The 24131-nt window shown below is 44.4% G+C and overlaps 1 protein-coding gene across 1 annotated transcript in view; it reads right to left on the reverse strand.

The window, feature by feature from the left end:
- The window catches only part of LOC121276094 (myosin VIIA and Rab interacting protein), a 382543-nt gene that overhangs the window by 263295 nt on the left and 95117 nt on the right, over positions 1–24131 (reverse strand). The window contains exon 2 of the mRNA XM_041184031.1: positions 10941–11162. Within this exon, the coding sequence (XP_041039965.1) occupies positions 10941–11162 (222 nt within the window). The remainder of the gene's footprint in view (positions 1–10940; positions 11163–24131) is intronic.

The raw sequence follows: 24131 nt of genomic DNA on the forward strand, positions 1-24131 counted from the left end.
TGCCACTAGCCCTACCTGCGCCACCTCAGCTGGGCAGTCCAGGGCTGCGGCCATAACAGGTAGACCAGAAGCACCCTTGATGCATCAGTGTCTGCCACATTGGAGCATTCTGCTCTCAGGAGCTCAGTAGGTTATGGGTTCAAGTCCCACTCAGAGGGTTGAGCAGATGGGCTTAACAGTCCCAGTGCAGTCCTGAGAGAGTGTTGCACTGTCTGAGGTGCCAGTTTTCAGGTGAGATGTTAACCTGAGACCACGTCTACCCTCTCAGATGGATGTAAGAGATCCAACATTGCTGTCTATGGGAGCTTGCTGTGCGCAAATTGGCTAGCCGGCACATCCTCCACATTATAGCGGTGACCACACTTCAAACAGCAGTGAGGCACTCTGGGACGTCCTGAAGCCATGAAAAGATGCTGAAGAAATGCTTATTCATTATTTTTTCTTCCTTCACTGATGTGAATACATGAAGGAAACCCCCTCCCCAACTGTTTCCCCCCTTGCCCCCACCCACAGCTTCCTTACTGTTGCCATTGAGTTTAGTTGGATCAGTGGCAGATGCTGGGCATGACCTGTAGATTTTCAAGGCGTATTTCAGAGCAGGGACATGTACAAATACATTGAGTCAGTGAAGGTTTTAATTAGGATCAGTTCATAGCTGAAAAGCTGCAGGATTAACACCAAATTTGTTTCCATGTCGTAGGGACCTCTGTTCTTCCACTGGAAGTTTAATCAAAGTTACCAAAGTCCTGGGGGGATAAAATTGACTCATTACCACCCCCGCCCGCACCATCAGGCTAACCGGAAGACGGGTTCCGCGCTGGATGGGTCTTAATTGGCTACCCAGCGTGAAATGGTGATCTCGCCGGGGAGCGGATTCTACATCTGCTTCTAGGCCCACAGACTTCGAGCACAGGCCAAGCATGAAATTTAGGTCCATGCTTTCTTGTTCTGTTGAACTGAACCAGCCCCCACTATTTTTTATTCCTTTAGTATCCCCTTGGAGATCTCTTATCCAATTACAGGGTGGCAAAAAATAATCACTTGAAAATTGAAGATGGAAACTAAGAGACTAATTAAATTAATTGCACTCTGACAACTGGTGCTGGCTTTAATCATGAACAAGTTAAAATTGTGACATACCACAAGCCTATGCTGAATATCGAATACAAATTTTTAACTATTTGGAACTAGCAGCTGGGCATGTATAGATCATTGTGCAAAGGCAGACTCATTCGCCGAAAATGATGTTGGACTGTCAGGAATAAAACAAAAACAGAAAATGCTGGAAAAACTCAGCAAGTCAGGCAGCATCTGTGGAAAGAGAAACAGGGTTAAAGGCCAGAATTTTCCCGTCGGCGATTTGGGGGCAGGGCCTGCTCGCCAACGGGAAAGTGACGCAGGATGACATCAGGAGGAACCCCCAATGTCATCCCGGTCCCCTTAAATATTCAGGAAGGCGGGGAGACAGCGAAATCAGCTGTCCACCCGCCGACCTGTCAATGGCCAATTAAGGCCATTGACAGGCTAATTAACATCATTAAAGACCCTGTCCGTCCGAAAGACCCTGTCCGTCCAACGTTAAGGCTGGCGGGTAGGCCAGGAGCCCCAGGAGGTAGGTCAGGAGTCCCAGCGGGTAGGACAGGAGCCCCAGCGGGTAGGCCAGGAGCCCCAGCAGGTAGGCCAGGAGCCCCAGCGGCTTCTGATAATACAGGAAACCTCATCCACTGGCGGGATGAAGTTTCATGTCTGTTTTAAAAACTTTAATAAACTTTATGTCGTTTTTGTTAACATGTCCCATCTCGTGTGACATTGTCACATGAGGGGGATGGGTTAATAATATTTTTATTTCTCTATATTTTAACTTTTGTGCATTGTTACTAATCTCCCTGAGACAGCACTTAGTCTCAGGGAGCAGAGCGCTCTTTCGTGCGCATGTGCGAAACAGCGCACTTTGACAGCTGGGGATTCCCTCCCCCCACCCTGGACAGGAAGCGCTAGGTCGCTGGACCCGCCCACTCAAAATGGCGGCAGACCCCGTTTCGGTGTCACCCGCCAAGCCGGTGGGGCCCACATGCCCACCCACCAAGGGCAAAATTCTGCCCCATGTCTCAGGTTAATGACCTTTCAGCAGAAGGTTCTGATGAAGGGTCGTCGACCTGAGATATTAACTCTGTTTCTCCCCACAGATTCTGCCTGACTTTTCCAGCATTTCCTGTTTTTATTTCAGATTTCCAGCATTTTGCTTTTGCGTTCTGAATTTTCAGAGATTGGATTGTGCGGTGTGTTACAATCTCTTTTACAATCTTGGCCAAATCCAGATGAACGTTCTTGTCTTTGATGGTTCTCAGAGTCTTAAATAAAATGAAATCATGCAATGCTAATCTAGCCCGCAGGATGTATTGTAATGCTGCAGTGCATAATTACACATATTCATTGCCAGTCGGTACTAATTACCACAAGAATGACTGTGGAGAGAAATGGAACTGCCACTTTAATGCAGTAAGGAGTACTTGTTGAAGGCTGGAGTACGTACATGTGCAGCATGTAGCAAAATACTACCTACATACAAGATACTCTCTCTGCAGCTGCACTGCAGACTGCCTTACCACATCTGTCTATGGATCAGAATTGTTGCTTGAGGATTCCAATGGTTTGCTTGACAATGGTTCTAGTGGATAGCGGATCCATGGATCTGACTGTAGCGCCGCTGGGCCACAGGCAGTGCATTTCCAGAGAAGAGTTATAGGCTATTGAAGCAGGGGCAAAAACCATCCCCAAGCAGTCGCTTGCTGTGCTGGGATGAAGAGTGGGCGGGTGGAGGTTTGCCACAACATAAACATTATCTAAAAGGCAGAACATAACTGCATGATGCACTGCTAATGATCGCCCATAAGCTGCATGTTGCAGCTGCAAGGGAACCCTTGTCTTAAGGGAGGAGATGGAGAGGGAGGGAGGGAATCCCAGTGCTTAGGGCGTAGGTGTTTGAAGACACAGCCACCAATGGTGGAGTGGTTAAAAATCAGGGATGCTCATGAGGCCAGAATTAGAGGAACGCACGTATCTCGGAGGGTTGTGGAGTTGGAAGAGATTACAGAGGTAGGGAAGGACAAGGTCATGGAGGGATTTGAAAACAAGGATGGGAATGATAAAAATGAGCTGTTGCTTGACCAGGAGCCAGTGCAGGTCAGTGAGCACAGGGGACACTGCATCAACACATCAAGCACATTTAATCCGGGTCCGAGATGATTAGAAAAGTGGGAAAACTGAGTCTGTGTGTTTCTTCAGCCTCAGGGTGAACCAAATGGAAAGATACATTCGTGACTGTAATTTTAATTCCAGTTGTCCTGTTACTTCTCAAAGTAAGATGAGTTTTATGCATTTTTATCACAGATTTTCTGAGAGCTTAAAGCAAAACAGCACTGCGAATGATGCAACACCAGAACACTTTCTTACTGAAGTTTCCTGCCAATTACATTCCATCTGCTGTATCTTAAGGGCGAATTGATTGAAATCACAGGAATCAGGTTTTACATGTGGCATATACAAGAGAGGCCTTCCCTGAGGCTTACTTCTTGATCTAAAGTTACTGCAGAGAAACCCAGGAAGTTCAAAGAACAGAAGAGCTCCAGGCGTTGTATTAAAAATCTTCCCATGTACAAATTGTTCTCTGAAATCGACACATTAAAACCGAGCCCAAGTGAAGCTGCATTATTTCTAGGCCCATAACTGCGCTCCAGAACTCAGACTACCCATAAGCAATGCCAAGGGAAATCAGGTGGTTGAATAAATAAATGATAAAGGTACTAGTAATTTGGGAGCAGAGAGAGGTATAGTATACACTGAAATAGCGAACCTGCCCGGATCTCTCATGCTAACAGTCTGTTATGTTGGAAGTGATGTTGGAAGCAACGCACTGGGCTTTTAAAAAAAAAAATCACTCACGGGATGTAGGTGTTGCTGTAAGACCAGCATTCATTGCCCATCCTTATACAACTGAGTGGCTTGCTAGGACATTTCAGAGGGTAGTTAAAAGTCCACCATCTTGTTGCAGATCCAGACCAGGTAAGGACATTGTTCCCCCTTAAGGGCATGAATGAACCAGATGGGTTTTTAACCACAACCCAATAGTTTTCCAGTCTCCATTGCTGATTTTAGCTTCTTAATTCCAGATTTATTTAATTAACTGAATTTAAATTGCCCAAATGCCAGGGATCCCTTTCCCAAGCTATTCAATCTGGTTCCACCACCTTTTCAAACAGTGCATTCCAGATGACCACAAGTCTGTGTGTGAATCCATTGCTCCCTGCCTCTCTGGTGGGATTTGAACTCATGACTCTGGGTCGAGGTTTCTGGTTCACTGGTCCAGCAACATAATCACTAGGCTACGTTACCCAGAGAGTTGTCATCACAGTTACACATGCAAAATAGTCAGTTGTACTAATAACCATGGTTTCCTGCCACCTTACTAACTGTTGGATCCTGTGAATCCTCGTTGCCTGTTTGTTTTGAGGGGTGGCTGAGTTGGTACTATAGGCAGATTTGATCAGCAGACATTTCTTGGGTGGAAACATTAAGTTTATTAACAATATACTCAGCAGCAACTATATGTGTGCTTTCAACTCCAACTCCATCTTTGCACTTACTCCTGAGGTTGCCTGTGCTACTCTCCTATTGGTTACTACAGGTCATGTCATCTTCCTTAACAAGTATTACTCTTAAAGGTACATTACACACTAAACAAAACCATAATTATTACATTTACCAAGACACCTATATTTCCGCTGTTAGGGGTGTCGGATTCCTTATTCGAAACACATGCAACCCAAAAATTGTGTTACTATGGAAACCCTGCAAAATCATTAGCTGATGTTCACTGCCACCCTTGAGAATGAACCTCCTACCTTCCAGGGATGCTGGCTTGACATGCTTAATAAGGGTACTTAAAGCTTTGCAGCAAAATCTGTCAGTCTGAATTTTCTCATTTTCTTGAAGCTTTTAAACACTATCAAGTTTTCAGACTCATTGCAAGAACTTAGCCAGGCAAATTTTATTAAAAAGCCTGGGGTTACCTGCTGGGCATGGCAAGTTAGCATCACTGCAATTTTGACAATTACAGCGCTCCTTATTAACACCTTAGTATTAGTGTTATAACAGCAGCACTGACCACAATTCAATACTTTACAGACTAAGAAAGCTTAGTGGTTGTCTACAGAGAGAATGAAGTTTTGTTATATCTATCACCTCTATGTGAGAGGGGACTGGGATTGGCTGGGTTAAAAAGCATAAAACAGCATACCTCTACCCCATTACGCCAGTTGCCATTTTAAAAGTGCCCAGGTTTGGGATGCTGGGTGTAATTAATGTATTGAAGTCGGGCTCCTACAAAGCAATTGGGAGACCAATTTGTGCTGCTTGGATCAGCAGCTGTCAACTCCGTAAGGTAAGTTGCTGTTTTAGCATTTAATGCAGGAGTACTACCCCCAACATCCGCCCCCCACTTCCCCACCCCCCCTCCCCCACCAGGCCCCTCAACGAGGCCTTTGGCCTTCCTCAGCCTTGATCTCCAGCCTTCCTCTTATCCAGGGCAGCCCTGCTGATTGCAGGCCTCGCCTAGTCCCTGATTTCCAGGGACTATACCCGAGTGTTACTGGTCAGCCTCCCGTCTTCGGTGTTTACCCTCCCCTGCCAGTCAGCCAGTCTATTTGACCAACTGCTGGGCAGGAGCTACAAGTTGTTAATGAGGCCCCGTCCTTGCGATCAGTTGACCACATCATCTGCTTCCTTACTTTTCCTCTGCTGTCCATCTCAGTGGGACTGACCTCAGTTGGTTCCACTTTTACCTATCCTACAATCCCCAGAGTGGCTATGGTTTCTCTTCCTATCCCAGTATCATTAGCTCTGGCATCCCCCCAAGAGTCCAACTTTGGCCACTGTTTCATCCTCATCTCCCTGATGCCCCAGCATCATCATCTGCATCCATGTGGGTCAGCAGCCGCAGGTACATGGATGAAACCTGGTTCTACCTCACCACCATCTCTCTCAACCCATCCACTGCCTCTGTCCTGTCGGACTACATATTGAACATCAATTCTCTGGCCAGACTAGACTGGCATTGTCCTCCTTACAGCAGGCAAGGCTAAGGAGGAAATTTAATTGAGTTGTTCAAAATTATGAAGGGTTTTGATCGAATAAATAATGAGAAACTGTTTCCACTAAGAGGAGGATTGGTAATCAGAGTACAAAAATTTAATATAATTGGCAAAGGGCCAGAGGGAAGATAGGTAGAAATGGATTTACACACAGTTGTTGTGATTTGCAATGCATGACTTGAAAAGGTGGTGGAAGCAGATTCAATAGTAACATGCCAAAGGAAAGTGCATCGGTGGGGTATAAGAAAAGAGTAAGGGGATGCAAGTAATTGGATAGTTCTTTCAAAGAGCTGGCACAGGCATGATGGAGCGAATAGCCTCCCTCTGTGCTGTGCAATTCTGTGAATGGGATTTTAATGTGGGAGATGGGTATGCTACGTGAGAGCTCTGAAGAGAGCAGTGAACGCAGGGTGGGGTGAGTTTGAGCGCAAGGATCTGGAGTCATGGCTGATCTTAACTAACAGCCACATTTGAATACTTCATTAAGTAAGATTATTAGATTGCTTACGGGAACACTAATTGTTAAAATCTAACTTTATTATTAGAAATTAACATCTAACTTTATTAGGAATTTGTCCTAGGCTTATTACAGTAAAGTGGAAAAACGTAGGAATAGAGCACAGTATGGAAAGATGCCAAGACAGTGGAACCATAGGAATATTATGCCAAGTTATAATGAGCTTACTCTTAAACAGAGCTCAAACAGCTAAAAGACAAGACCTTCAGCCTGTCTGTGAGATTGCTTTGTGTGTGTCAAAACAGGGGACTGGAATGTCTAGGCCTCTCTAGGAGTTAAGACGCTGGAGTATTGAGATAAGAGACACAGGAAGATGTGTAAAAAAGAAACTATTTAATGGTACGATGCTTACATGAAAGATACCTGGTTGGTCAAGAAAAGTGTCCTCACACACGGGGCTGAAGATAATTGGGGTGAGGGAGGGGTTAATTGGATAACAGCCAAGATAAAAGATGCCCTCATTTTGCCTTTCTGCTGTGGAGAGAGAGAGAGAGAGAGAGACCATGCAGAAACAGAACAAACAAGACACAAGAGGGAGGGAGGGAGAGAGACTTGAGGACCAAAAGACCAAAGCCATGATAGAAACCATTGACATGGGTAGCATAGTCTGTGTTAAAGTGCAAATCACCTGCCCGAGCTCACCATCATAGTTTATCTGAGGATTTAATAAACTTGGCCTGACTTTGTCTGAATAAAGTTGATTTACAACAAAGCTTTGGTGCCAAGTCTGTTTCTGTCTTAAAAGGGATGCAAAGACTCCCAAAAACCTGACATAAGGTTGTCCCTCTCAAAGGGAGAGAGATGATGTGGAGGTCCGCTGGCAGGCTGGGAATTGAACAGGTAGCCAGGTGCTGGGAGCTTAAAGGGTTCGACATAAGGCAAGTCATGGGGGTGGGGTGGGAAGCAGGGGGCATTCCCAAACAGATGGGGAAGCAGAGTGAGGCCCTGGGCGAGTGATGATGATGAGAGGCTCAAGGGTTTCTTTGTGCTCCTCCTGGCTTCCAAGAACGCTGCCCATAGAAGAAGATAATCTGGGACTGGCTCCGAGCCCTCACAAAATCACACCATGGCCACAGATCAATTTAGCCCACGTGCGATTGTAACGGGAACGCCAGGCAACTTCGAGGTTGGTGAAGACAAAGTTCCGTCTCTGGTGAACAGGCTCATCCTGATTTTAATCCCTTCCACGCAACACTATCACTGACAGAAGTGGTTAAAATTCTACTACCCCCCCCTCCTGATTTTAATCCCTTTCACGTAACACTGTCGCTGGGCAGGAGTGGTTAAAATTCCACCTATTGTTCTATGAAAAGAACAATAAAAAACAGAACAACTTGTATTTATAGGCAAAAGAAAGTCACATCTAACCACATAAGGAGATATTAGGACAGATGACCAAAAGCTTGGGCAAAGATAACACTTTTAAAGAAACATCTTTTGGGAGGAAAGAGGTACAGAGGTTCAGGGAGGGAATTTCATAGCTTGGGGAATATGCAAGAGGCCAGGTTGGAGGAGCGCAGAGATCTCGGAGGGCCACAGAGCTGGATGAGGCAGCAGAGGGGCGAGGTCATGGAGGGATTCAAAGGTCAGGCTGAGAATTTTAACACTGAAGCGTTGCCGGATCAGGAGGAGATCAGCGAGAACAGGGGTGATGGGTGAACGGGGGACTTGGTGCCAGTTAAGACGCACACAGCAGAGTTTTGAAAGAGCTCAAATTTATATAGGAAAGACAGAGAGAAACTGCAACACAAAAAAACACCAGACACAATTAATACCTGCTCCAAATTAGCCTGTGCCCTGCGCAGCAGATTGGCAATTACAGATTGGCATTTGCTTCCATCACCGTGCATGAACAGTTACGCTGTTTTACTCCATGACTTCATAGTGAGCGACAGACTAGGCAGCGGCCAGGAGCAGAGATGCTTATCAAACAGTTATTGGAGCCATTTCCCCATAGATTTTGGAAGATATTTTAAGCAAATACAGATGCTGTAAGAAAACACCAGGCAAGACCCCCATCTCCAAACCAGTAAAAAAAAATAACTCACATTGCATCTAACAACATTTGCCCCATACCCCAAATATTGTCCGCCTGGCACTCAAAACTGATCACCGGCACCTTCCCAGCTCCTTAGACCAACGTGTCTAGCTTCACAAATTTGAAAATGCATCAATTAATTGCAGCTACGACTGGAGAGGCAGCTATTGTTCTAATATGTGACGGTTGTTAATCAAAATCGTTGCCAATCATATTATAGTCTTTGCGTTTAAAAAAAAAATCAAATTTCATCTCCTACATGATTTTCAAAAAGGCTCCAGTTCATTGCCAGTCAAATCATGCCAACTAAATATTCACGGCTTAAAATAGCAAAATCTATAAACTCAAGTTCTTAGCGATTTGAACACGGTTCGATGTTTTAGACTCGAATTGTTACCCTGAACTATATGTTGCCAGGGCTGTTGAGTTGAAGGAGAACTCCGGCTCCAGCCTCTCACAGAAGGTTTTTCTTTTAAAAGGGCTGGTTTTGGTGATTCTGTGGCTAGAATTTTCTGGCCCCATTGGCGCGGGGGTCATGGTGGGCGGTGGGGTGGGGATCAATGTGACGAGAAGGCCAGAAAATCGGTGTCATGCTGTTGTGAAACCAGTTTGCAATCGCCCGCTCCACCCGACAATGACAGACCACATTTCCCGCTGCTGCACATCGGGAACCTAATCTCAATATTTTAGCATCTCATTAGAAGCCCTGCTGGCTGGAATTATCCCCCCTCCCCCCCCTCCCCCAACTCTGGGTCATCAAGGCTGGCGTGTTTCACATCTGTACATAAGCGACATGCACCTGGCGAGCTGCACTTTGCCCGGGACTTCGAGGTTTGTTTGCTACCTTGCTTCAGGCAGCACTCACAGTCAGTCAGCACCAGGCTTCGCAGGCAGCACCACATCACTTTTAGGGGGACTCACGGGCAGGTCTCTACCTACCAGACCAGCCGTAAGGTGGGGGTGGCTTTTCAATGGCTGCAGGGTTAGGGTTTGCTTGGGAAAGGGGAGAAGTGGTCTCAGGCAAGGGAAGAGGCTGCAGGGTGAGGGCTGTACTGGGGAAGGGGGGTATCCCAGGTTGTGTGTGGGGGGCACATGTTGATCTGTGCAAGTGGCCTCAAGATGGTGAGGGCTGAGGAGGCTGTCTCCAGAGGAGTTGAGGCAAGATGGAAATGAGAGGGTGTGTGTGAGAGAGTGATGATGTTCCTTGAGCTGGCAGTGAGATGTGTGATGGCCTTGTGAGTGTGTGAGTTTAGCGTGATAAGGTGGTTGCCTTACCCTGGCAGCACGGATGAGATCATTCTTCCGTTTTCTGCACTGGATGGCTGACCCCTGTGCAGCGTTGGCACTGACCACCTCTGCCACCACCTCCCAAGCTGGAGTGGTGAGACTGATGGGCCTCCGGCGGCCACAGCAGGGGTAGAGGACGTCGCAGCTGGCCTCCAGAGCGTCCAGAAGGCATCACAGGGATGTGTCACTGAATCTGGGGCTGAACTCTTCTTGGCTTGTGGGGCTGTGTCTTCACCGGAGCTGCCCTGGGCTGCAAGCATTGAGAAAAGTGCGCGGCTGCAGTTTAAATATGGCGCCCTGCGTGAGGAGGCAGCGAGGTTAAGGCATGGCGGGCAAATCGGAGGGTGCCCATCAGCGAGACAGCGTGTTTCCTGTGGCTGCATAATTAATGAGACGGGAATGGGACGATACAGCCCGAAAACCCGCCATTGCGGCCGGCGGATTAAACAATTTTTTGCCTGCCTAATGCTGCACTCTGTGTGAATCCGGGACAATTCCGGCCTGTGTCTCCAGCCAATTACGCCATTGGCTTTCTGCTCATGTGCGGATAAGTGAGCACGTGCAGATGGGTATCAGAGGCCATCTTGTGTTGGCAGGAGACACTGTTGTAGGTACAAAACGTTAGCTGACAAAATTGAGAAGAAATTTTGCGGTTAGCAAATTAGATTGTGATACAATACAGCCTAAGAGGCATTTGGTTCACATTATTTGTAAGCTGTTAGCAACATATGGTACTGCCCCTCAAATGCCTTGGTAAAAAGCTACTCGCAGAAGATCAAATTATCTCCAAACACCCTTGGCTGCTGGATATGTAACAAGTTCCAACCTGTGTAATTATTCTGCTCTGTTTCAAGCTACCACCAACAGCCTAGAGATCAAACACAATCAGTTCAAGCATAAGGCAGCTGACAGTTCAGAAAAGGGCAGGTGGAGGTGAAATGGTACCTACCTGGCCTGGTGACAGACTGTGCAGATCCAGGCTTTCTCCTTTTTACTGTACGCCCCACAGTTCTTGCAAATGTTGAACTTGCAATCGAGACAAGGGCGCTTGGTGTTAATGAGGAAGGTGAATGGGCTACAGCAGCGGATGCAGCAGTTTTCATTGAACTTCTCCTGCTTGGAAAGGATTGTGCGCTTGTTGCTTTCTTCGTTTAGCTTCTGCTTCAGCTCGCTGGAAAACAAAAGTCAACATTCCAAAAATTAGACAGATTAGCTTAGCCACCATCACACAAGTATCTTCCCAAAGGACCTCACTAATATTAATTATCAAAATAGAAAATGCTGGAAATACTCTTCAGGTCAGGCAGCATCTGAGCAGAGGGGAAAGGTGAGGTTCACGTTTCAGACCGCTAACCATTTTTGTAGTATTCCTTTTCAATAGGTCAATAGGTGCTACTTTGCATGAGTAGTTTGAATGATCCTGTGTGTTTCTCAGTAGGACTATGCGATGCAGTATAGCTGGAAAAATATTTCTGTCACGTTTTTTTCATCTGCATGTTCAGAATTTTATCACTTTCAGATTGTATCACTGACTTACACCCTACAGATTACAACCCCTTAGAAAATGCCTCACTTCATCAAAAATATACAAGAAATGTCCTCGGAACAGGAGGAGGTCACTTAGCCCATCGAGCCTATTCCACCATTCAGTGAGATCACGGTTCACCTGCAGCCTAACTCCATTCACCCACCTTGTCCCATATCCCTAATACCTTCGCTTAACAAAAATCTAACAATCTCAGGTTTAAAGTGAACAAGTGAACTTGCTGCCCATATAGGAGGGCCTTGTTACCTGAATAGTAATCTTGGAGGTAACCATGTCATGTAAGCATTTTGGTAAAAAAGAATACATCACGTTAAAATACATTTCAAAGCTGCTGCTCAACTGACAGATTCAGGCATCCTGAGGCACAAACCGTTTGAAATTTATGGTTGAACTCACTCCGAGGCATCAGACTAAGACTAAAGCAACAATGTACATGGTAAGGCCGATCGTATGCTGTCCAGTCAGGTCCAGTTGGGCCAATGGATGCAGTCCCGCCCAATTCTTCAGAATGATCCCATTTAATTTCCCTGCCTTAATTACTACCCCCCATGATCTGTAAAGTTGCACTTTATCTGTAAAAGAGCCGTATGCATCTCGCAAACTGCAGTTTGGCCATTACAATCTCGGTAGAGATTGTTAGCAGGCAATAATCAAGGCAAATGGAATTTTGGCATTTATTGCTAAAGGAATAGAGTATAAACATAGGGAAGTGTTGTTGCAACTGTACACGGCATTGGTGAGGCTGCATCTGGTGCACAGTTTTGGTCCCCTTCCTTGAGGAAGGATGTCGTTGCATTGGAGGCAGTTCAGAGGAGGTTCATTAGATTCACTCCAGAGACGTGGGGCTTGTCTTATGAGGAGAGATTGAGCAGTTTAGGTCTATACTCGCTAGAGTTTAAAAGGATGAGAGGAGATCTAATTGAGGAATATAGGATGCTAAAGGGGATGGACAAAGTAGACGTGGAGCGGATGTTTCCCCTTGTGGGGCATTCTAGAACAAGAGGCCATAGTTTTAGGCTAAGGGGTGGTAGATTTAAATCAGAGATGAGGAGGAATTACTTTTCTCAAAGGGTCATGAATCTGTGGAATTCACTACCTCAGAGTGCAGTGGATGCTGGGACGCTGAATAAATTTAAGGAGGAGATAGACAGATTTTTAATTAGTAACGGGTTGAAAGGTTATGGGGAGAGGGTGAGAAATTGGACCTGAGGCCAAAATGAGATCAGCCATGATCGTATTGAATGGCAGGGCAGGCTCGAGGGGCTGAATTGCCCACTCCTGCTCCTAGTTCTTATGTTCTTATGATATAAAACGGTAGGTGGTATTTACCAGGCTGACCAAATCCACAAGGGAAACTTGGCCACGCTATCACAACGGTTTTGCAATTTGTATTTATTACGAAAAGGTTTGTGCACTGAATTCAGACGTAATGAGTCCACTAACTTCAGAGATTTTAAAAATTAAATCAAAACCTTTATTAACAAAAGAAAAGAATAAAACACATACACAGGATTACAGTTACACAGTTACTTAACACTGTAACAGTTTCAAACATTCCTAATCAACCAGACTCCCACCTACACACCCCCTTTAAGGAAACAGTCATAAATAGATTTTAAATTTTATATAGAAAATCCAGCAAGGTTACCAAAAGCACCCACTCGACAGTGGAATTCCAAAGGCTTTTAACACAACTTTGGTTACAGGAACAGCAGATTTCTGCAAAGTGGCTCCAGGCTTTTCCCCCCAAGTCTGTTTCACATGTGTACTTTTCAGATCTCACAGCCTTCCATCCTTCTTTAAACATACTTCTTCCTCTTTAATCTATAAGTCCCATCATTCCCCCATGTCTTTGGAATTTACTTTTCCCATAATATAAAAATCTTTTATGTTGTTATTCTGGTCAGCACTTTTAGGAAACATCAATATAATAACCTTGCCCTATTTATCTTGCCAGTTGTAAAAACCTTATCACGTCTCTTTGAAATATCCCCTCATCTAAAATGCAAATTCCCCTTTATTAAGCTAATCGATTAGCATTTCAAATGCCCTTTTACATGTAACTCTTTTGTAATTTAAACTTTGCAGTTTATCCATCTCCAATTTAATTAAATCAGCCTACTTTACAATATCTCACGATAATATTATGAAAAATATGATAGTTTCTTGACAAGATGAGTAACTTTTTAAAAAAGAAGAAATCTGAAGTCTCAGTTATTTACTAAAAGAATTAAACCACAAGATTCCATAGCTTAAATCAGAAGAAATTTTACTATACAAGAGTTAAATAAAGCAAACACTAAATACCATCTTAGATAACCTCCTATACTCTAACACCCAGAATCAATTTGACTTAAGCATGAATTCACAGGCAAATTGCGGTTGATTATAAACTGTAAATTACACATTAAATGGAAGAAACAACTAAGACAGATCTTATGAATTGGCTCAGCAGGTCCAGAGAGCATAGGGGTCATTAAACTCAGTCACAAAGTCCTTCAAAATTCTATCTTCCTTCCTTCCCCTTCCTTATAGGATGTAACTTGATCCCCAGGCAATCTGAGTTCCATGGGCACGTTCGTCATCACAAAATGGCATAAGTTTGCAGGACCTCCTGAACTCAGTTTCCCTTTTCAGTCTCCGTTTCCAGTTAGGCTCTGCCTCAAAAAGTAAAAGCTTTGAAAGCAGATATCTCATCACAACATATATATACATATATATTATATATATATACGTGTGTGTGTATGTGTGTGTGTGTGTGTGTGTATATATGTATGTATGTATGTTACAACAGATGCCACATTTTGTGATATTGTATGCATGCCAATGCAGACAATGACAAAGACCTTTAAGAAACTGCATAGTGACATCACCATGACATTACTATGCATAAGGCGCTAGGATAAAAGGCACAGACTCCCATGTTAGATGTTCACTATTGCCTGTGATGTTGTACCAGTAAGACTTCATGCATACCTTATGAGTCAGGCATATAGTCAAGTAATCAGCCTTTGTAACTTTTAGGAACCAGGCTAGATCAAGGCCTGTGCAGAGCTATACATTGTTGTTGCTAGTAATAAACCTCATGTAACTGTGTTCGGCCAGAACCCTCATCAGTCTCAATATCTTGCTTGGAATAGAGACAGATCCCTTGAGGACTATATCGAGACCCTACACATATATGGTGACAGCAGATAGTAGGAGACCATGACACCAGACATGATTATTATGGCACAGTGCATCATGCGGATGATATTTTGTTAATGGGTCTGTCGAGGTTTTGTGGAGAAAACGGTAAGAGGTGGTGGTTTTGAGAGTTGCAGTCACGTGAGGATGCTCTTTGTTCTGTGGTAGGTGAAGGAACAGCATATTTTGAAATAAAAACACAAAGTGCTGGAAAATCTGTCGGTCTGGCTTATCTGTGGAGAGAGAAACTAAGGGCGGAATTTTCTGCCTGCCAGGCGGGCGGGCCTGACCCGATTTCCGGCGGGTGGCGAGCTGATACCTGCCGGAGAAGCAGGTCCCACCGCCATTTTAAATGGGAGGGCCAATTAAGGCCCACCCAGCGTGACGTCCGCCAGGAAGCGCTATGTGCTCCCTGTGTGGGCGGGGGAGGATTCCCCAGAAGCAAGAGTGCGCCGTTTCACGCATGCGCATGAAAGAGCACACATCTCCCTGAGGCTAAATGCAGCCTCAGGGAGATCACTTACATTTCTAAAAATCTGAAAATTAGAAAAAAAAAAATTCACTAAATGTCCCTCTCGTGTGACAGTGTCACATGAGATGGGACATGTTCATAAATTACATTATAAGTTTATTAAACTTTTTAAATCCCTACATGAAACCTCTTACCACCGCTGGATGAGGTTTCATGTTTTTTCTATTGCCCGCCGGGGCTCCTGGCCGACTCGCCAGCCTTAAGGTTGGACGGGCAGATCCTTTAATTGTTTCAATGATCCTGTCAATGGCCTCACAGCTGATTTGGCTGCGCCCCCGCCTTCCTGAAAATTTAAGAGGGGCGTGGTGACATCGGGGGTTCTGGCTGATGTCATCCCGCGTCATTTTACGCGTCGGCGAGCGGGCCCCACCCCCTGCTCGCCGACGGCAAAATTCAGCCCTAAGTTAACGCTTTGAGTCCAATATGGCTCTTCTTTAGAACAGTTCTGAAGAGGAGTCATATTTGCCTTAAAAAGTTAACTCTGTTTTTCTGTCCACAGTTGCGGCCAGTCCTGCTGAGTTTTTCCAGCATCTTCTGTTTGTATTTCAGACTTCCAGCATCCGCTTTCATTCTATGAGCAGCATATTTTGTTGTGCGCATCTGCTCGCTGCAATATGGATGTGTCTGTACTACAGAGGGAAATGCAAGTGAGTCTAGAACCCAGCATAAATTAATGGGAATAAGCAAGAACATGGGGTTCAGTAGCCTATTAGCATAGCTTAAAACAATTTCTTGTGAATATATAGCCACGTAATCAGCAATACAGTTTTAAAGTTGGTCCATCTTTCTCAGATAAACAATCTTCCAACAATAACAAAAACAGAATTACCTGGAAAAACTCAGCAGGTCTGGCAGCATCGGCGGAGAAGAAAAGAGTTGACGTTTCGAGTCCTCATGATGCTTCAAAAGGTCATGAGGACTCGAAACGTCAACTTTTTTCTTCTCCGCCGATGCTGCCAGACCCGCTGAGTTTTTCCAGCTATTTCTGTTTTTGTTTTGGATTTCCAGCATCCGCAGTTTTTTGTTTTTAAGCTTCCAACAACGTTCCTCAACATTAGCTCGTTAGCTCTCCTCTTAGTCTTTTGAAAAGTATATTTTTGTCCTTGTCCTTACTGGTGCTGATTGTAAACTGACATGGTGAACCAGGACATATACTGGTCCGCAGTATTCTGATAATACCAGCAGAGACCCACAAAGCATTTGTGGTGAAATTAGCATCTCTACTGCAACTGCTTTTCCTTAAACCTCCACCCCATGATGTTCCATCCTTCTTCACACATCATCCCCACCCCATCCACCATCTCGCCCTTTCTCCTAATACCATCCCCGACATATCCCTCCCAATCCCTATCCACCATTCCATACCTCCCATGTCATCCTCCCTCCCCCAAGCCGAAAAGTGCCATTTTGTGGGATTATCATGGAAAACACCCAACTCTGCCATAAATATTTGAATGATAAACATGTGCAGTAGAAATGAGACCAATGTGCCAGTTCTAATTCCAGCTGTTTCCCTGTTTCTTGCCAGTCAAAGGCAATGACCCCAAATGTTTCATACCTTGTTACTTATGCAGATTTGTTAACTCAGTCACGTTTGGATCGCCCCAGATTTAGTTTAAAATCCCATTAATAGCTAAGGGAGCTTGGGGCAAGTAATCGATCTGAAATCTTGAAGCCACTGATTGTAATCAGCCAGGAATGGACTTGGGTGTTTTGCTGGCAGTCTGCCATCTTTAAGATTCGATTCGATCAAGCTGCAACCCAGTCCGCTGTGTTGAGTGGAGAAAACTCGAAAGGATTTTACCCCACTTCCATCACACAGAGACTGAACTCAAAGGATTAGGCCCTGGGTGACTTGGAAGATTAGGTTTGAGCTGCTTGTGAATTCAACCAACAAAATGTTAAACTCTTGATTAAAAGTGTCAAGCAGTCAAATTAATCAGCAAAAGTGTTGTTGTACTTGTCCATAAGTCAAAAATAGATTTTAATTTAATGAGTGCTACTTCCTGATAACGGCAAAGTGAACAGCATGGTTGGTTAAAGCCAGGGATCAAAGGTCTGCATTGTGTTCTTTGTCTTAGACTGGTGTATTGATGGGAGGCTGAAATATCCCAAGGATTTGAATTTCCATCGACGTCTCCTGGTGCTCCATTGGAGCTTGGACAAGAGACATGTGGAAACTTTCGTAGATGTGGCAGCAACAACTAATTTTAAACCATTTATACATTCTTTCTCTCACTGGAAAAACCCTAAACAGCTTCCAATGGCAACGACTCAATGATCTCCAGGTTAAATGATAAAGTTCAGATCATCACAGGAGTTTTGCTCTTCGTTAAAATGTCACCCAAACAGAGGTGGTGTAAAATTAAACACATATGCAATAGCCTACATTGGCTCTCCGTCCAGCAATGCCCCCATTTTAAAATCCTTCTCCTTGGCCTGAATTTTACACTCTCCCATTGGCAGGTTTGTAGGTGGGGGCTGGGGGAGGGGGGAGAGTAAAAGGGTTGGGGGGGTGATGGCGATGAGCATAAAATTCTTCAGATGGGCTTCCCATTGGTTCCTGCCCGTCCCGACTTCTCTGCAACTTTACGCTGGGGCAGGCAAGGCATCAGACAGACCCCCCACCCTTGTCCCAGTGAAGTTCCTTAAGTGGCCAACTATTGACCTATTGAGGTTTCCCACCCAGTCTCAATTTTTAGGCTCCCCATGACCTCATCTCTCCCCCCCCCCCCCAATCCCTGTAATCTCCTCCAGCCCCACAAATTTCAGATCCCTGTATTCCTCCAACTCTGGTCTCTTGCGCATTCCTGATTTTGATCATCCCATCACTATTCTTGTCTTGAGCTATCTGGACCCAACACTCGAGAATTCCCTCCTGAGGCTTTATGCTTCTCTACATCCTTCTCTTCCTTTAAGCTGCTCCCTAATATCTACCTCTTTGACCAAGCTTTTGGTCACCCAGCCTAGCATTCCCTTCTGTGGCTCGATGTCCAAATTTGTCTTTTTTTTTGCTACTGTGAAGCACCTTGGGACGTTTTACTACATTAAGAGCGTTATGCAAATGCAAGTTGTATTTGCTCAACAAAGTAAACTAACCCCGGAAAAAGAAACCTTGCTCTCCCCACCCAATGGTATGTGGGTAGATGCACCTGACCTGATCTACAGTTAGTGAGGTTTTAGGTTCACTCCCAGGTCTGCACAGAGTTAACTAATCTCACCTGGGCGAGAGATCAGAATGTGGTATTTGACCTCAGCATCACTAATATTGAACACTGAATTCATATGCACGCTTCCTGCTCCCAGCTGCTATCCAAAAGTGCATATGTGATGAGGTAAGTCTGCAGTAAAATTCATCGTCTACACTTAAACACAAGGAGAAACAATCACCTGGTGGAAATACTGGAGAGCCGTCAGTGGCTATGGATCCAAGCCAGCACGAACCCATGCCTTCAGAAGAGCCAGACAGTCAGAGAAAGTGACTCAGTCAGTAGTTGAGTTCTAATGCCCAAGATCACAAGTTCAATCCCTGGTCTGCGCCGAATAAGTTGTCCTTAAGCAAAGTGGCCCTGAGAGCACTAGAGTTGATTTGTGTACTCTCTGTTTGCTAAGAGGAAAATCAGTCAGGCTGCCTGTTTCCACTGGCCATCTAGCAAAGTGTGCGCGTGTGTGAAAGTGTGTCCTTTCAGTCGAATAGGCCATTGACATTCATCCTGCCCCCTTTGATCCAAAGGTGTGGGAATTCCACTTGTCATGAAGGTACCATCCTGTCTGTGGCTGAACACTCAGCTTTGGAGCTATTTAAGTAAAAGGGTGATGTCCGACTGGGGGTGGAGTGTGCTGCATTAGGCTTCCAAGGTCTCTGGTACCAGCCACAGGGCCTGCATTCCACGTGTAAGAGTCAATCTGTTTCTTTCCAAATGTTGAGGTTTCCTATTTGGCCTGTGCAAGGCCTGAGAACTTGCAAAGCTCCTAGCTCCCAAAACAAAAATCAGCACCCTTCCACCAATCTTTAAACATGGGCACTTGGGTCTAACAGATGTCGCTTGCATCCAGCATTCAAATGACCTATTTTTTCCATATGCCCATCCACATATGGGATGGCATGTCCTGTGTGGGCCAACTCCTGATACTGGGCAACGGGTAGATAGTGCAAAGAGTCAAGGCCACAGGTGAGCGTGTCCTCAAGCATCTTCTCACCTTGGCTCTCACCTGGATCCACCAAAAGATCTATGGGGCTCAGGCTTCAATTTCAATGCTCACATGCCCATAATGGCTCCTTGAGCAAGGTGCTGAGGGAAACTTGCATCCATGGAACTGAACCCTTGGAAGCAGCTTAGAACAGGAGGAGAGGGTGCAATAAACAACCAAAAGAGGAGGAAACCGAGGAAAAGGCAGACATTAATAAGGTAATAATTATGTTACCCAACCGATAATCCAAAGAACATGAGTTTAAATCAGAATTTGATTTCTTCACTTGGTAGTGCAGAACTTGAGTGTTGCCGAAAAAAGAGACATGCTATTGAAGTTTTTTGTCTTGCACTCATCAGGACTGATGCAAGAATGCCAAATTTCAAAGGGAACAGCAATTTATACTGCATCTATTCACATGCAGGGACTTGTCATCTGCAGGCAAAAGGGATATGTCCAGACATTGCACCTTTTTTTGAACAAATAAAAGCATGGGGTGCAATAGCTCCCTGGTACATTTGCCATGGCAACATCTCGATTAATCAGAGCCAACTTGCCAACCAATCAGCACCCCTTTTCTCATGTAGTATAAACTGTTGGTCCATTTGAAATTTGGCATTCTTGCATCTGTCCTGATGAGTGCAAGCTGAAAAGCTTCGACAGCATGTCTCTTTTTTTTCAGGATTTGAGTTCAGCTTTTAAAGAAGACTGGAAGTAAGAAGATGGTGCCAACTTAAAAAGTGACCAATAAGCTGTTGAATTGTCACTAAAAATGCCACTGGTTCAGTAGTGTCCTTTAGGGAAGGAAACCTGCTGTCCTTACCCAGCTTGGCCTACACATGACTCCTGTCCAACAACAACATGACTGACTCTTAATTGCCTCTGAAATGGCCTAGCAAGCTCGTGCATTGTAGTACTATGTTCTCAGGGCAACTCAAGATGGACAAGTACCGACCTTGCCAGCGACATTCACATTGTAAGAATCATGAGAATTATAAAAGAATATCAATATAATGGGAATAGCAAGAGATTAAATTAAAGAGTGCAAAACTGAAAGACTCATGAGGAAAATTTGCAAAGCTTTTGTTAGATTTTTCAGCGATGAATCACGAGGCTGAAACGCTCGAGCTTCAGATTTTAATACTGCACTTTGTTCCTCGAACTCTGGCATAATGTTCCAAAATGATGTGCGGCTTCGCCACACAACCCACATCTGTTGTTAACGACATTAAGTGTTGTTAGTTCAGCTACATTTTTGAAGGCCAGAGTTAATGGGGACAATACCTGGCAGGTGCTATTGCAAGCGTTGTTGTGCATTTTAACCCGCTGGCAGCATTGAAAAGAGAGTTCTTTTTGAGATTTGTACCTGCTCCAGGTGGTATCTGGAGCTCTGTGTCTTTTTTTTAACATTGTTAAAGATCGCACCAGCGATATCTGTTCCTGGAATGCAGCCAGCTGCAAATCTAATGTAAGGGTGGAAGGACTTGCAATGACTAGCAGCCTGGAAGTCTCATTGAACATGAATGCCATGATTGTCATGCACCTGTCACAAATGGTGCAGAAATGGCCAAAGCAGAGGCTAAAAGAGGGGACAGAGAGAGAGAGAGAGAGGGAGGAGTGACAGCACGCTCGGTAATTAGACTTTGTGATCAACGATGAAATTGCCCAATGTGTTCCCACAGTGTGAATTGACATTTGAAAGAGGGGGGAGTTCCCTCCTGGTTGTGGGGGTGTCAGCAAGGATCAGTAGCATCCGTAACCCTGGTGCAAACAGCAGATCAGGGTGACTGGAAGCCACTGTTATAAAATCTCTATAAACCAGGCTGCGGCATCTTTCATGCTGAAAAATCTTTGATGAAATCTGATTTATTTGATAAGAATCATTTTAAACTAAAAATCGAACACTTTTAAAAAGTGCAATAAATTTCAAAATCATTGATTTATATACATAAAGCCAGATACCAAGTTTAAAATTCATACAGATTAAGACATTTAAATGTTTGAATCTATCTAACCTATTAACAAGATTTATCAGAACAGGCTTTAAGGTACTACATTTTTGACAAGAATGATGTGATTTATTTAAAGTCATTTAAAACAATAAAAAGTCTGAAATCTTGTTTCAAAGGTGATGTACACATTAAAGAAATCTGTTAAACCTTGATTAAAAAGCCATTTACGTTAAAACAATTTCAAAAGTCTGGTAAATCTTGCTAAAAAAAAATTCAAAAAGCCATATTAATGTTCAAAATCATTTACATGAATCCTTTATAACATTTAAAAAATCCTTTCGGGTACCAGCCTCCTTGTTAAGTATTCATGAATTGAGTATTCACTCCTTAATGCTTGGAAATAGCAGCTCTAATTTTTTTTTCTGTTTAAATTGCTGATTGTTGATTGGCAATTAGTCCAAATTCTCACTATTTCCATCTCCCGCCATTTAAATCCACAGGTCAGTGAGCGTAGCCTCAGGAGTATAGCCTGACCTACCCAACTTACCAAATAACCCACTATGGCTGAATCTCTCATTGTTAAGATCACCACAAAATCCAGCTAATAAATCACTCTGGTGTTGGGAAAGCTCACGGAACACAAAATTATAATTGCAGCATCTAAATTGGAGGAGGCTACATTGGAAGCTTGCAGCGGCTCAAGGAGACGACTCACCCTCTCCTAATGGGAAATTAGGGATGGGTAATACCAGCAATACTCACATCCCATGAACGAGTCAAACAAAAAACTCCAGTTTGACCACACCTCACCAAGACACAGGGAAAACATTCAAGCCCTGGAAGTAGCCCAGAGAAGGCTGAGGGGGGAATTGAGTTGGGCTGAAAGCCTCAAGGAACTCCTTCCCTCCAGAAAGGAGGCAATAAAGGATGGACCTGTGCAGAAACACTAATATGACCAGACCCAAGTAAGTGAGGACATAAACACAGAGCCTGCTGTGCCAGTCAGAAGAGTAAATCAGAAGACTCTTCAGACACACAGCAATCTGATCCCAAGTCTTGTACTAAGGACCACAGATGCAGAATGGTTGCTAAAGCACAATCGGCACAGTACAACAGACATGGAGAACATGCAATGCAAAGAAGAATGCATCAAACACACACTAAGATATGCTATTGAAAATCCCTTCAATCTGGTGTTAATAGATTTTTTATGCTGTTGTTCACAGGTACTCTACTAGTTGATGGAATGGAACAATAAAACGAGGAGCAGAACACAGGAGGGTAACAGAACCATCTACCCAAGAACGCAAAATGCGACCGGACAGCTAAGCAGTCAGTGTTGTACATTTTATATATTTGACTTGCCTCACAGCTTTGCAGAGATGACACTAGTTTCTAAATGTGCAGGCACTTTACAGAGTTCTCTACAATGCTTTAAAATGTCTACACCATGCTTCAGCTCTTAGTTTCGTAGCTTGTGTGTGTCTGTCCACCTAACTCTTGAGTCAACACACAGGCTTAACCAATAAGGCACAGTGAGCATAAATCAATTACCAGACTCTCATAATCCAACACAGAACAATTGAACACTACAGCTAGGGGAAGTGAGTGCAGGCACCTGGATGTAGCAGAATATCAAGGTCAAGTTGAAGCGAGGCTGATTTGGAGGTTATTGCGTTTTGTCCAAGAACAGAGTGACAAAGGTTAGGGTCTGGGACATTCCTGGATGAAGGCTGATGATTGAAATGGATACTGCCCTGGAAATAAGGGCACGAGTGGCATTGCCTCTGGGACTGTTAATTCAATTAAGCACATTCCTCAGGGTGAGGTGGAAGGCACAGGGTTTGGGACTGAATACAGGAGTAAAGCAGTGCTGCAGTTGAGATTAGGTCAGAAGCTAGTAAAAGTGCTGGGGTAATTTCTGTAAAGCATGTACATTTGCACACTATTATATTTTGCAAGTCCCTGTATGTAGTTCATTGCATTTCTGTTTTCCGTTGCCTCAGATAGAGGTCAGATATGTACACTTTATTCCGCTTTGTTCATAGCTGCCTTCAAGCAATCTCCAGCAGTGCATAATAATGGTGACCCTGGGCTTTTGTGCTTTCAAGCTTTTCCATCATTGTCAGGACCAGAGTTTACAAACTGCAATCTGAACACACGCTAAACAACCACTCTAACTGGTAATCATTTTTTTAAAATCACATTCTTTATAAATCCCCTCCAGCTACAAGTTGGCCATTAGATGCAGCACTTTAGGAGCTGCAGTGTCCAAGGAACTTGACCGGGTGGAAACCGGGAGGATGTTCCCTCCTGTAAGGGAGATTAGATCTAGGGGACACCCTTTACCGAAAGTCACGTTTAAACAAAAATCAGGTAGCGGGGACACGGAAAGTGCAGGACTGGGGAGAGGGGAGCTTTCCAATGGGGAAGGTCACTGAGAGACATTTCAATTACAGAAAAGGCAACTGTGATCCAAGTCTGATGATCATTCTAAATTATGTAATTTCTTGTCACAGACAGTGGAGTAAAGTTTCCACTTTGGGTGCAAATGGGAAATTGCACCCAAAAGCTAGTGGATATTGGGCTGGTTAGATTATGGGCAGAATCTTGTGCCCTCCCCTAGTGGTGACTTTGGAGGCAGGGGGCATTTAATCAAGTGGAATGCTGGTGGATAGAAACCACCCCCACCCCCCACCCCCGTCTTCCCAACTCCACCCTGATCAAGTCCGT

Source organism: Carcharodon carcharias, chromosome 3 (assembly GCF_017639515.1).
Source record: "Carcharodon carcharias isolate sCarCar2 chromosome 3, sCarCar2.pri, whole genome shotgun sequence".
Lineage (NCBI taxonomy): Eukaryota > Metazoa > Chordata > Chondrichthyes > Lamniformes > Lamnidae > Carcharodon > Carcharodon carcharias.